The sequence below is a fragment of the Limulus polyphemus genome, unplaced genomic scaffold (genome assembly GCF_000517525.1).
Source record: "Limulus polyphemus unplaced genomic scaffold, Limulus_polyphemus-2.1.2 Scaffold7696, whole genome shotgun sequence".
NCBI lineage: Eukaryota > Metazoa > Arthropoda > Merostomata > Xiphosura > Limulidae > Limulus > Limulus polyphemus.
The window spans coordinates 23,565-37,210 of record NW_013673306.1 but is presented as its reverse complement, the minus strand read 5'-3'; the positions used below and the strand labels follow the sequence as shown (position 1 = coordinate 37,210).

At 35.9% G+C, this 13,646-nt stretch overlaps 1 protein-coding gene across 1 annotated transcript; it reads left to right on the top strand.

Moving 5' to 3' along the window:
* Nucleotides 1-6: 6 nt before the first annotated feature.
* Nucleotides 7-8,826, top strand: LOC111089871. The gene is made up of 3 exons (XM_022403104.1): nucleotides 7-22; nucleotides 6,213-6,449; nucleotides 7,756-8,826. The coding sequence occupies exons 1-3, from the start codon at nucleotides 18-20 to the stop codon at nucleotides 8,687-8,689; spliced, it is 1,176 nt and encodes a 391-aa protein (XP_022258812.1). The 5' UTR covers nucleotides 7-17; the 3' UTR covers nucleotides 8,690-8,826.
* Nucleotides 8,827-13,646: the final 4,820 nt, after the last annotated feature.

Here is a 13,646-nt window from a genome sequence, read left to right as displayed (position 1 = left end):
GAGGTTCTGTGGCGTACATGCAGTAAGTTTAAACTACAGTTGGTGTTAATTACTATACCATACAAATAATAGCAGAGGGACACCTTTCCGTTCATTAGACGTACATGCAGTAAGTTTAAACTACAGTTGGTGTTAATTACTATACCATACAAATAATAGCAGAGGGACACCTTTCGTTCATTAGACGTACATGTAGTAAGTTTAAACTACAGTTGGTGTTAATTACTGTACCATACAAATAATAGCAGAGGAACACCTTTCGTTCATTAAGACGTACATGTAGTAAGTTTAAACTACAGTTGGTGTTAATTACTATACCATACAAATAATAGCAGAGGGTAATGAACGAAAGGTGTTATACTTTCTTCAATGCAAAAAAAAAAAGTTATTGTAAGTAATTCTTAGCTTTAATTGTTTTTGGCAAACATAATTCAAGATCATTATTTAAATGAATATTTAGTTCATAAATCTTATAGTCTACTAACCATTGGGAAGATCTTCTTCTAAAAACAATACAACTATGTATAAATATTTGTAAAGTCTAAGTGAGAGAACAATACAACAATGTATAAATATTTGTAAAGTCTAAGTGACAGAACAATACAACAATGTATAAATATTTGTAAAGTCTAATTGAGAGAACAATACAACAATGTATAAATATTTGTAAAGTCTAAGTGACAGAACAATACAACAATGTATAAATATTTGTAAAGTCTAAGTGACAGAACAATACAACAATGTATAAATATTTGTAAAGTCTAAGTGACAGAACAATACAACAATGTATAAATATTTGTAAAGTCTAAGTGACAGAACAATACAACAATGTATAAATATTTGTAAAGTCTAATTGAGAGAACAATACAACAATGTATAAATATTTGTAAAGTCTAGTTGAGAGAACAATACAACAAGAGAGTTTGTTTGTTTTTGCGTAAGGCTACACAACTAGATATTTGCACGCTGTCCCCCACAGGGAATCGAACCCCGGATTTAAGTTCGTAAACTTACCGTTGATCCACTCACTAGTAGACCGTAAGGGAGAGAAAATTTTATCGTTGTCCTTGTTACTTAGACCGAAACGTAAAGTTTTAGTTTCCTTAATTCGAGCATATAATACAACCAGAAACATCTAACCTATTGACAGGGGCGAAACTTTCTTTTTAAAAGTGAGGGGGGGGGCGTTTCGTGAAACTGGAGTATAAAAGAGGGTATTCTCTAAAAAAATAAACGAGAAATAAAAAGTTTATTTTCTTTGTTGATTTTCTTTCCTTATATTAATGCAAACATTCACTAAATATCAGTAAAATCAACATTTACAGTCTTTTAAAGCTTTCAATGATCTAGTAACATACTTACAACAGGACCAGTTTGTCATAATACACTTTACACAATACACAGGTATCAATACAACTTATTAAATAGTAATGACACTTACATCAGTAACACTTAGGGTAACTCGAGGAAAGCAAAATAAATCAAATTGTTGATGTAATGATTGTTACAGTATAATCTTTAGTTAAAATATGATCCAGTTAAAATGTCTTTAAAAAAAGGAGGAACGAAACTGTGTTTGTGTTAGTCTTTGAATATAAATAAGTATTATGTACAATAAGTTTAATATATTATCTGTACCTCTATGTTATTGTATACATCTTGACTGCTGTAGCAGGTGAACTTTCTATGTATTAATTCCTAATTTTCTACAACTTATACAAATACTAGTTCTCTGACCTGGATTTGCACAGTATGGCAATATCAAGAATGGTACCCTTGTTATGAAAATTCCTGTTTTGGTATACAGATCAAATAACCATAACTATCGTAGTAAAATAAATAGAAGCATAACTGTATTTGCCTTTAGAAGAAAACACAGTACAATTCAATTCTAACAATACCCCTCTTTTTTTGAAGGGTAACCTAAAATGGACGGCAACTGCCTGTTGTAAAAACACAAATGTGGAAGACGGAAGACTTTTGAAACGTTGTCCTCTACCCTTGTGTTTTTTACAACAGGCAGTTGCTGTCCATTTAAGTTTACTTACCATGAATAATGTGCCTAAACAATCTATCAAAGAATACCTCTTTTTCCTTTCGCCGTAGCTTGACCTATTGTATAGTTAACTTTCAAATTGTCTTTACCAATCAGTAGATAACAAGAACTCCCTTGTTTTCTAAAGAAAATGTCCAAAAATAATCCTGCGCTGGTCATTTGCAGCAATAAATTACTAGCAGGGTGTTCTCCTTTCCAAGGGATCGCTAGTCATTCGCAGCAATAAATTACTAGCAGGGTGTTCTCCTTTCCAAGGGATCGCTGTTCATTTGCAGCAATAAATTACTAGCAGCGTGTTTTCCTTTCCAAGAGATCGCTGGTCATTTGCAGCAATAATTTACTAGCAGAGTGTTTCCCTTCCAAGGGATCGCTGGTCATTTGCAGCAATAATTTACTAGCAGAGTGTTTCCCTTCCAAGGGATCGCTGGTCATTTGCAGCAATAATTTACTAGCAGAGTGTTTCCCTTCCAAGAGATCGCTGGTCATTTGCAGCAATAATTTACTAGCAGAGTGTTTCCCTTCCAAGAGATCGCTGGTCATTTGCAGCAATAATTTACTAGCAGAGTGTTTCCCTTCCAAGAGATCACTGGTCATTTGCAGCAATAATTTACTAGCAGAGTGTTTCCCTTCCAAGGGATCGCTGGTCATTTGCAGCAATAAATTACTAGCAGGGTGTTCTCCTTTCCAAGGGATCGCTAGTCATTCGCAGCAATAATTTACTAGCAGAGTGTTTCCCTTCCAAGAGATCACCAGCGATCCCTTGGAAAGGAAAACACGCTGCTAGTAAATTATTGCTGCAAATGACCAGCGATCCCTTGGAAGGGAAACACCCTGCTAGTAAATTATTGCTGCAAATGACCAGCGATCTCTTGGAAGGGAAACACTCTGCTACTAAATTATCGCTGCGAATGACTAGCGAACCCTTGGAAAGGAAAACACCCTGCTAGTAAATTATTGCTGCAAATGACCAGCGATTCCTTGGAAGGGAAACACTCTGCTAGTAAATTATTGCTGCGAATGACCAGTCATTTGCTGCAATAAATTACTAGCAGCATGTTTTCCTTTCCAAGGGATTAAGTTGTTCTTGATGAATGTGTCAAACGGCCACATTGTTCAGGCGACTTTGTTTCACAGAATTTCGAAGCCAGGTCTTTAGTCTTCTAAGAGCACAGAAGTTCCTCTCAGCGTCAGCAAAGAAGGCAGGGACAACTACCAGTAACATCACACGGGCCTCAACCCAATCAAAAAGGCCGCGGACCTCAGCCAGCACGTCCCTCAAGATGTTTGCAGCTTCAGTGCTTGAATTGTAGGTGTATTTTGAGATGAGCATGGCTAACCGCACAATATAATGACTCTGGGTATTGGCCCACAACATCGTCAGTCCCTCCAGTGAGGATAACTTTCCCCAGTTTTCAAGAGTCTGCAAGTCTGTCTGGTCAAAAATCTCTCTAAACTGTACATCTACAGTGTCTGGCAGCTTGTAGTACTCAGTTGTATAGTATTATAAAGGAGGTGCTACAATTTTACCAGTAAAGTATATGGGTGTTTATATCATGTGCAGCATTGGAATTGGCTGGATATTCAAGGAGTTGATTAATCCTGTCGTTTTGTTGTATACTTTGCTAAAGCTTTCCTCTGTTTTCTCGAAGGGAGGTTTTGACACACTCCATTACAGCAAGCATTCCAGCAATGATTTGTGTTCTCTTTAGGAAAATATATGTTCAATACCTCCATCACTTCAGTGGCTAGAATTAGTCCTAAGACCGTTTTCCCCTTTTAAATCTTTCCAGAAGTCTATTTGCTTTAGTTGCTGAATCTGATGTACTAGATGAAGCCATCTCTTCCAAACTAAGCAACACTGACTTGTACTAGTTGAGCACTGATTGAATGGGTGGGGTATGAACAATCCACTTGTGGAGCACAGTGGTTTCTAGTTGAACACTGATTGAATGGCTGGGGTACGAACAATCCACTTGTGGAGCACAGCAGTTTCTAGTTGAACACTAATCGATTGGCTTGGGTACAAAAAATCCACTTGTGGAGCACAGCAGTTTCTAGTTGAACACTGATTGAATGGCTGGGGTACGAACAATCCACTTGTGGAGCACAGCGGTTTCTAGTTGAACACTAATCGAATGGCTGGGTACGAACAATCCACTTGTGTAGCACAGCGGTTTCAAAGTAGTGCAGGATCCATTCTCAGACTTTTATATTGCCTCAAACATTTCCTTGAATTTCCCCATTTGTCCAAACAAGCTTCCCAACTCATGAACCCACTGCAAAGAATTCCAAATCACAGGAGAGGCTGTACAAGCTGCCTGAGTAATGAGATTTACACAATGAGGACTACAATGGACAAAAAGCTCGTGGCTGTTCTTTTCTAAGAAATGCCTGTGCACTAGAGTATTTGTTTGACGTATTTGTAGCACCATTGTATGTTTGCCCATGAAGACTAGAAAGGGGAAGACTGAGGTGGGGTAAGAAATCAGTGGCAACTTTGGATATTCTTTCTCCTGTATTTTATAGAGACCTACAAATTCTTCATGTGACATCAGATCTCGATATACATAGCAGAAGCAGATTGACTCTTGTTCAGTGCCAAATATATGTTGTGTTCCACCAATTATCACTGAATATTGCAGTAGGGGCAAAGAACTGATTTGCTTTACATCTCTCACAATGGAATTGACCATTAAACTCAGGATTTTGTTTTGAATTCTAGATCAGCTATAATCCTGATTACCTGTCAGCCACATAGAGAGTTTGGGATCATCCTCTGACCTCAACTTCAGCAGCTGACTTAGATTTTCTTTCTTTTCCTCGTGACCTCTAAAAGCCAATCTTAACCATGCCAAAAACTGCACTATGCTTACTATCTTCAACAGGCAAGATTTTCGCCTCCTGTTGCTATGACGCTAAAACACTAGAGAACTGGGTGTCTACTAGTTTTGCCCCATGAGTTGTCACCGCTACCTTACGTGATTGACAATAAAACACGCTTTAGAAACCTCTCTAGGGCTTTTTTTTTCTATTTCTAAATCCTGAGGATACAAATGTATGTTCTACATTTTTGGTGCTCGGTGACTTTTTGCCTCTGAAAGCTTTTGTGCGATGAAAACATAAAATCCCTTTCAAACAAGGATACATTTGTACTTTCATAATCTGTAACTTATAAATAGTAATCATGGTTTCCAGGTTGAATCTCCATGAGATTTAGTAAATGGGAAAAATAATATTTACTTATATCGAGTAAGTTTATTAAACGAGAATAGTTATACACTCACATATAAAAAAAAACAACAAAGACCACATTGACATTGCCACCTAAACCTACACGCATAGAAATCCTTCTTTTGTACAACAAATTGAACAATATGTTTTCGACATTAATATCCTAAATTCCTACCTTTATACTATTAGGATTTTATTCCTTTATGTTTTAATTTTCTTATGCCTTAATGATAAAAAACTTTATTTGCTTCCTGACTGTAAAAAAGCACTAACCATACTGAATTGTGTGACAACAAACTCCCAACCAAAACAAGAACATAAATCAAAACTAGGTCTAGATGGCACTATTGTCCTAAAAAATAAACAAAAATAAGAATACAAACATTTATTTTCAAAAAACTATAATTCTGCTCCTACAATGACTTTTATAATCGGTTTTAAAAATATCCTTAACTCATTGTTTTACACCAACAGTATAAACAAACACTTTTTTAATATTAGATCCTCTTGTTCACACAGATATATGAGATTTACAGCAGTGAAATCATGGACATAATTTATCTAACTTTACCAGCATTTCAAAACCATACGTTTAGCTCGCTAGACAGATGATTCTTCCTTGTCTGCTGTTGACCAACTGCCTGTCTGTTTCAAACACTCCACGCAAGCTGCGCCACGAGTGAGGCAGTTGCAATATTACGCAAGTTTCCGCAAGGTCCTGGTGCAGAGTTCGTTTGTTGTGACAATTGATTTTGCTTCAAAATAATTGAGAAGAAAATAATTAAACCAAAAAATATCATATATCTGTCGTCTAAAATGTGTGGGGGATGATTTCTCACACTCCAAAAAGTGGGTGGGACATGTCACACGCCCATAAATTACGCCTGTGCCTGTTGAAGTATGTCATTATTTTCTATTTTTTCAGAGTCCCTTCGGAGCAACAGGGTATGGTTCTACCAGATACAGAAGAAGAACAAGATCAAGAGAACAACGACACCTGGAATGAACAAGGTATGGGAAAACGGAAGTCATCTGTTTGGACACTTTTTGGCGGGAATATCACCAGACGCAGGAGTCGCGGTGATAGTCTTGAGGATATCGAAAGAAATTCTCCGGGACATTCCACAGATATTGACTCCATTAAATCCTCAGGTACCTGGGGGTAAGATTCTCCCCCTTTCTATCCCGTACGTACCTCAAAATATACGTAAGATTACAAATAAGCTTTCAGAAATCAGTTCTGTTGATTCTGGTAATTCGATTTAATAAACACATATATGTTTCAAGTGAAATTTTATAATCACTGCGATAAATAACGAAGAAACAGATAATATATTTAAATATTATTTACATTCAGTTCTCAATTTCTAAAAGAATAAAAAAAATGTACCAGATTTCTGTTGACGGGGGTGGGATAATTTTAAGTTTTGAATATAATAATTTAAACGTTATTAAGGCTATTATTTGGGGTGGGGGTGAAGTGGAGTAATGTAGTTAACCACGTCAATCAAATATTAATTAGCAATGCCCCCCAGGGACAGATTTATAATTATAGCGTTACCAGGGGCTTTTACAGAAAACTAATAATGGCTGGATAAGTTCCGTATTTCATGAAATACTGAAAAATATCAGACGATATTTAAGTTAATATCTCCTTTTAAATATTGTCTCCAACCAAGATAACTTTAGTTGGTTGTAAAAATCGAAACATTTGGTGGATTCGAGTACAGGTTCTGTAGATCACGCTGTAGTTAACCGTTTGAGCTCCTGATTTTTTTCATTTACTTATTCTATTATTTAATTTGATTTAAGACTTGTTTAGAAGCATGGACACTCCCAGTGATTTTAAATTATATTTATTTTATTAAATTGTTGCAAAAACAAAAATGGAGAAATATAAACTTGTTCATTTATCCGTTATAAATGGGTTTTACTCAGGATTGGTGAGATTTAGGCTTTAAAATCCTCAATATGGGAGGTGGTTGAGTGAATTCATCATATTTTGTATGGAAGGGTTATAAAGAATTAATTTTATAATGTAAGATTACTACGGTAGAGGGAGTCACTACCGTACCTACTATCGGCTGCAAATGGTGAATGCTCGTCTATCTCTAAGCCTATAAAGTTATGGGTTTAAACATGTGGGATTTTTTTTTTTTTCATCTGTCATGACGAGTTTTTCAGGATATTTGAAATAGGATACTTGCAACGCTTTTTGAGTGCTACTACCGAGCTTATCTTTCTGAAATTATACTCTCACCAGTGTTCCGCAATGAGTATAGTTTATCCTATATGTTTGTGGTGTACTGCACGAACTTAATTTTACTGTTTATCTCTGGCTTATGGTGCAGTATTTTTCACCAGTTTGCTGTACATGATGATATATTTAATTTTTAAGTTTTATAATTCTAAAAATACACACACGTATATATATATATATATATATATATATTATTTGCATTATACAGATATTCTGGACCAGATGAAGTGGTATCTGTCAAGGATTTGACGAATCATAACATCAGAGATTCTCCGTACCAAACACTGTTAAATAAAACAAATAATTCAAACAAAAATACAAGTAATGGTTTACAGCAAACTCCAAGGCAGTTGTCTGTTCTTGAAAACATCGTTCTTCAATTATCTCCAAAAGGCCCTCGAAAATACGCCAAAAGATTTAAAGCATTTACTCCAACTACAAGCACAAACCAGCAAAGGCTGCAACCAATTAAAGGACATCGTCAACCGGTCGTCGGTTCCTCTTCTCTGGAATCATCGCCGTCGACTGGATATTTTGCCAATTCAATGCTCAATCTTCGCGAAAAAGGAACCCCAAGTTTTAATTTTACAAAATCAACACCAAATCTTCCAAATTCCGGCAAGCATCATCAATCAAAATATTTATATCATACTGATTTGGAAAACCAGTCATCTCCGAAACCCGAGACCGAAATAAAACGGTCTTCTTTCCAAAGAAGATCAACGAAGAAGCAAATTCGCCCACTGCCGACTAGCCATGTTTCTTGTGAAGGCACTGTGAGATGTTTAAGTCTTCCGGATATAACGGATACTGTTGCAGCGAGAGAAGTTTCTATGGATGACTTTAACAAATGTAGATGGAGGAGTGAAACAGATTTAGTTGATATAACCCATTCTTCTACATTCTCAAGTGACGATCTCAGGTATAAAGTTGCCCCCGTGACAAGAAGAATAAAACGACGTCGTTTTACTCTAGAACCACACCAACCGCCTGGAACCAGTTTTCAGAGGGACCAACACGGACTTGTACAGCAAGCTAGCATGACACCAGATCACTGTGATTTACCCAAAGTTTCCAACGAGACTTCTTCAAAAACACTATGGACAATCGTTAAAGAAATTCAAAATAAACAATGGTTTTAACAGCAGAAAATATTATTGGACTAGTACAAATATTGAATGATAAAATTCTTCTTGGATGCTCATGTCGAATTATGAATAAATTCAGCTAAACCAATATCCCGTTTTGATTTACACAATAAAAATAATTTTATTTGAAACCAGTCTACATTCTCACATGTACTCGACACTAACAAGCACATTACACTGTTTACACTTTCTATTCGGTCATGTGATATCTTAATTTATATGTTTCTCACAGAATATCGCGCCATCTACATACTTTCTGCCCCATTAATCCCTCATCATACATTATAATTTTTCTAAAATTTAATCACTTCCAATGATTCACGAATACTTATGGTATTGCCATTTTTTGGGTATGAGATTTTTTTTTCCTCATTGGATCATGGAGCACATTATCATCATACATTATAATTTTTCCAAAATTTAATCACTTCCAATGATTCACGAATACTTATGGTATTGCCATTTTTTGGGGTTGAGATATATTTTTTTCTTTATTGGATCATGGAGCACATTATTTTGAAAATACCCCCCTTTTTTTACCATTATATCCCTTTTATTAAATAATTATGATTCATTAATTTTATTTATGTGTTCATATACGGAGTACAAACTTTTTATTTAATTTCTCTGGTACATACTGGTGTATAGAAGAGATTTTTAATACTAGAAATAAACGACCTTATAACACCAAATTTGTTATTTTTCTTTAATTGGTCACTCAACGTTTCGCTTTACAGATTCTTCAGGAGCGTTCCATTAAAATATAATTGTTTGTAATTTGTTTGTAACAAAGCTACACAATGGGCTATCTGTGCTCTGCCCACCACGGGTATTGAAACCCGGATTTTAGCGTTGTAAGTCCGCAGACATATCACTGTGCTACTGGGGGGGGGTCAATATGTGAGAAAGTAACAAATATGAGCTTAGCCTCATTTTGCACATTGTGAGGAACAGCACTTTGTGTAAGCTTGAGACGACAGTTTGGAAACACCACACTGGCAGTTTGGAATTTTTGTTTCGACCTCATTGTAAAATATAATAAATAAATAGAAAGCATCGAAAGTGGCTCCACCCATATCAGGAACCAAGTAAGTAACCGAAGCAGTAGAAGGAGGTGCAAAATTTCTTGATGTCAGTGTTGTGTGATCTTATATATATAGCTCTTATCATAGTAAAGAAACAATGTTTGGTCCATTAATGTAACAATACATTGTTATAAAGGCCAAAGTGTTGTAATACAATATTTAATAAGGCTTAGATAAAGATGGAATGGTGACTTGAAATCTACTGTATTTCGTTCAGTCTTATCGATACGTGGATACATTCACTTGCTAATGCTGGGCTATTTAGTTAATTTGATTTTTCAAAAAATTCAATACCAGTCTTAATCGTAAATTCATTCTTTATAAAGATATTGACAAAATGTAATAAAACTAATTAAGTTACAATTACAGTCATCAATATAAAAAACTGGCTAACTGGACAGCTTCTTTTAGATATTAATTAATGAAAGATCGTAGACAATTCTGTAGTATGATCGAAGTGGATGAAGCTGAAAATTGTTATCTAATGTGACTGCTTTTCTGACAGTAAGATCAAAATCTAAAGCTTTGTATTCTGCATTATTAGAAAACGTACTTAAATATCTTCGTCAAATCGTTAGTTTTTTTATTTGAACAATGCTGCACAATGGGCTATCTGCATTGTGTCTCCTGTGGGTATCAAACTTAGTGTTTTACCATTATAAGCCCCGAAGCTTATGGATAAGCCATTGTAGGACTTTATAGTATAAACTAGCGATATGTTAAAAAAATAACTGAAGTATTTCAACTCATCTTTAAATCGAATTTGGAAACTCACCACGTCGTTACAGACATGCTCTCGCTGACAAATCTTCATCTTGACAACAACCCTGAAAAATACGTTCCGCTGTAAAAGTATCCGTTGTAAGGCTACAAAGGCCAAAGCACACGATCTTTCCACTAGTTTTCCGTTATCTATCTACTGGACAAGGACATTGGTTTCTCAGCGTACGTTTCGACTGTCCAATCGAACAGAAATCCATAGGAATGTCTTCGTATGGAATAACATGAATACCAGTTTCATTATCCAACTGCTTGAGGAATGAAACGGTTGAACTGATATTTCATGGAAATTTTGCTCATTAACAAATGATTTGATATTTATTATTGTCGTTAGTCACAAAGTCGTTAAAATGCGAAGTATAGATCGACCCCAAACTGCCCCTTTTGAGATTCAATATTAAAGATAAAGCATAAATAGAATGTAACAGTATTACCGAACCATGTCAGCCACTGAAAACCAAATGGCACTTCACCTTTATATCTTTGTAACCAGTTGTCATGGTTAACTTTGTTATATATGATCGCGAGACAAGCATAGTGCATTAAAAGCAATTTGAAGATTCGGGTGTAGAGTAGGCTTAGCGTGTTGGGTTGCGGAGTGAAGAGTCTGAAATTCAAAATGTGATTCCTTTGAGCATGCGTCACACTTTCAGGTGTAGGCATGTTATAAAAGTGACAACCAATCCCTTTATTTAGTTCAGAAAGTCAGACAAAACACTTTTGGCAGCAGTTACTCCTGACTGCTTCCGTCCCTCCGGTCAGGGAAGGCTATACTTGAACCTAAGGGATCTTTAACCTGACCAATAACTCCACTTAAGAACAACAACTATAAAATAAGTGAGGCTCAGAAACACAGAGCTCTTAATCCTTTGTACACAGTAATTACACAAACCTGAAATGATTTTATTCAAAAAATTTGTTATTCACGTGTTGTTATTTTTTAACACAGAACCACTGATAATATTCCAAGCAATAATACAACAGATGTGAAACATTAATGTTATCTTTTACTTGACAACACCTTAATAATACCTTTGTAACAAATATTTTACAGAATTATTCTGCAACATTCATCCATGTAATAATCCAACTCCCCTCCCCCAGTGGTTCAGCGGTGAGCCTGAAGGCTTATACTAAAAATTGTTGAGTAGCTTTGCGCTTAAACACAAACAAAGTTATGTATCTAATATGTTCTCAGGCTCTGGGTTTAGAGGTGGGGAACTCTAAAAGATAGACCCACTTTTAACTTTCCAAACGAATGTGGGAATTATCTCTTCTTTTTTTTCCCCAAACGCTCACCAACTCACTTCACAGTAGTGATGAGCACTTACAAACAAGAAATTTAGAGATTTGAAGCTCCTTGTGCACAATAATATGCTATTATACAGTCTCGAACTCTCATTAAAGTCTTAATAGATATTTAAAATAAGTTTGTTTTTGTTTTTTTGTTTCAAAACGTATGGACCGAGAAGTGATTAATTTTAAGATGTTCGTCATTAGCACCTACAGTTTTTTTTTCCATCAGCAGACTATCTACAGCAGATTTGGTTATGAATAGGCAAGCAGAAGTACTTTGGATGCTTCTTCCACCAACGTTTCACCCAATACCCATTTATTAAGGTCCATAAAATATTTTTTCTCGTGGCAGCTATACTCCAGATAATTGGTTATAACAGCTGCTGAGTCAGCAGTGCTGACACGTATAAACCACACGTAAAAGAAATTCATACAAAAGTTCAGTGGGACAGGTCCATTACAAGATATATAATGTATACACAGAATAATACTTCATTTAATCTATTTCTTTTGTTGTTTTAATGCACAGAATTAGTGAAATCTGCGTTTTCTTTATAAGTTTTCTAATAAAAACAAAATTTTCATTAAGCTACAAAATGGACTGTATTTTAAAATTTCTATTTTATTTTAAAGAGATTTTCACATGTACATTAAAGGCAACTATGTTTTTACCTGTTTTATTTTGTTGTGTCCTTCCCTTTACAGAATCATAAATTTTGTGGGTAAAAAATTCGAGTTTAGGTTAATCGGGTAAAGCATCTTTTTATATCAGCAAAATGACAATATAATATTAGGTCGTCAAAAAATTAATGTCGCGTTTCGGAACACTTTCATTAGCCACCTATCAAAAAACGTATATCACGTATAATAGTTAAACGAATCGCCTAAACGTCAAGTTAATGTAGCCTATATAACGTGTACAGTTTAATATAATATAATCCCTTATGGTGATGGCACGCGACGAGACACACAAGCAGGGAAACAACACCTCTGGAGCCACAAAAAATATCAAAGAAGTTTATGGAAATGCGTTGAACGTTCGTAAGTGTTAACGATGGTTCAGAAAATTTCGTTCGGGTGATTTTAGCCTTAAAAATTGTGATGGCAGGGGCCGACATGTTGGAATTGATATTGATGCTCCGAAGACGCTTGTTGAGTCCAACCCAAGGCAGCACACTCGTGAAATGGCCCTGAAATTGCATGTTTCTCATGAAATAATACGTAAACATCTAAGGAATATAGGAAAATTCCTTAAAGAAGGTGTTTGGGTTCCTCGCGAACTCTCCGATGATCATCGTTTCCAGCGTGTGAACGTTGCTTCGTCTTTTCTGGTGTGTAATGCGCGTGAACCATTTTTTGACAGAATTGTCACCGGCGATGAAAAATTTGATTCTCTATGCGAATATTAAACGCTAAAAACAATGGCCCAGTCCTAGACAAAAACCACTTCCGACCCCAAAACCTGGACTCCATCTGCAAAATATGATGCTTTGCATTTGGTGGTACATCAAAGGAGTTATTCATTTCGAACTCCTCAATCCACAGCGAACTGTCAATGCAGAGATCTATAGTCAGCAACTGAAACGTTTAAATCAAGCCCTTCATCAGAAACGCCCTTCACTCGTCAATCAGAAAGGTGTTCTTCTCCACGACAATGCACATCCACATGTGGCACGTTTGACGCAACTCAAGATTATGGAGTTGGGTTGGGAAGTTCTCCCCCACCCACCATGTTCTCCAGATATGGCACCATCATATTACCTTCTTTTCATTTGCTGCAACACCATCTT

Excerpts from the sequence above, each read along its gene's own strand:
- LOC111089871 (XM_022403104.1), top strand. Across the intron at positions 6,450-7,755 it reads AAATCCTCAGGTACCTGGGG|ATATTCTGGACCAGATGAAG; the intron begins GTAAGATTCTCC and ends TGCATTATACAG.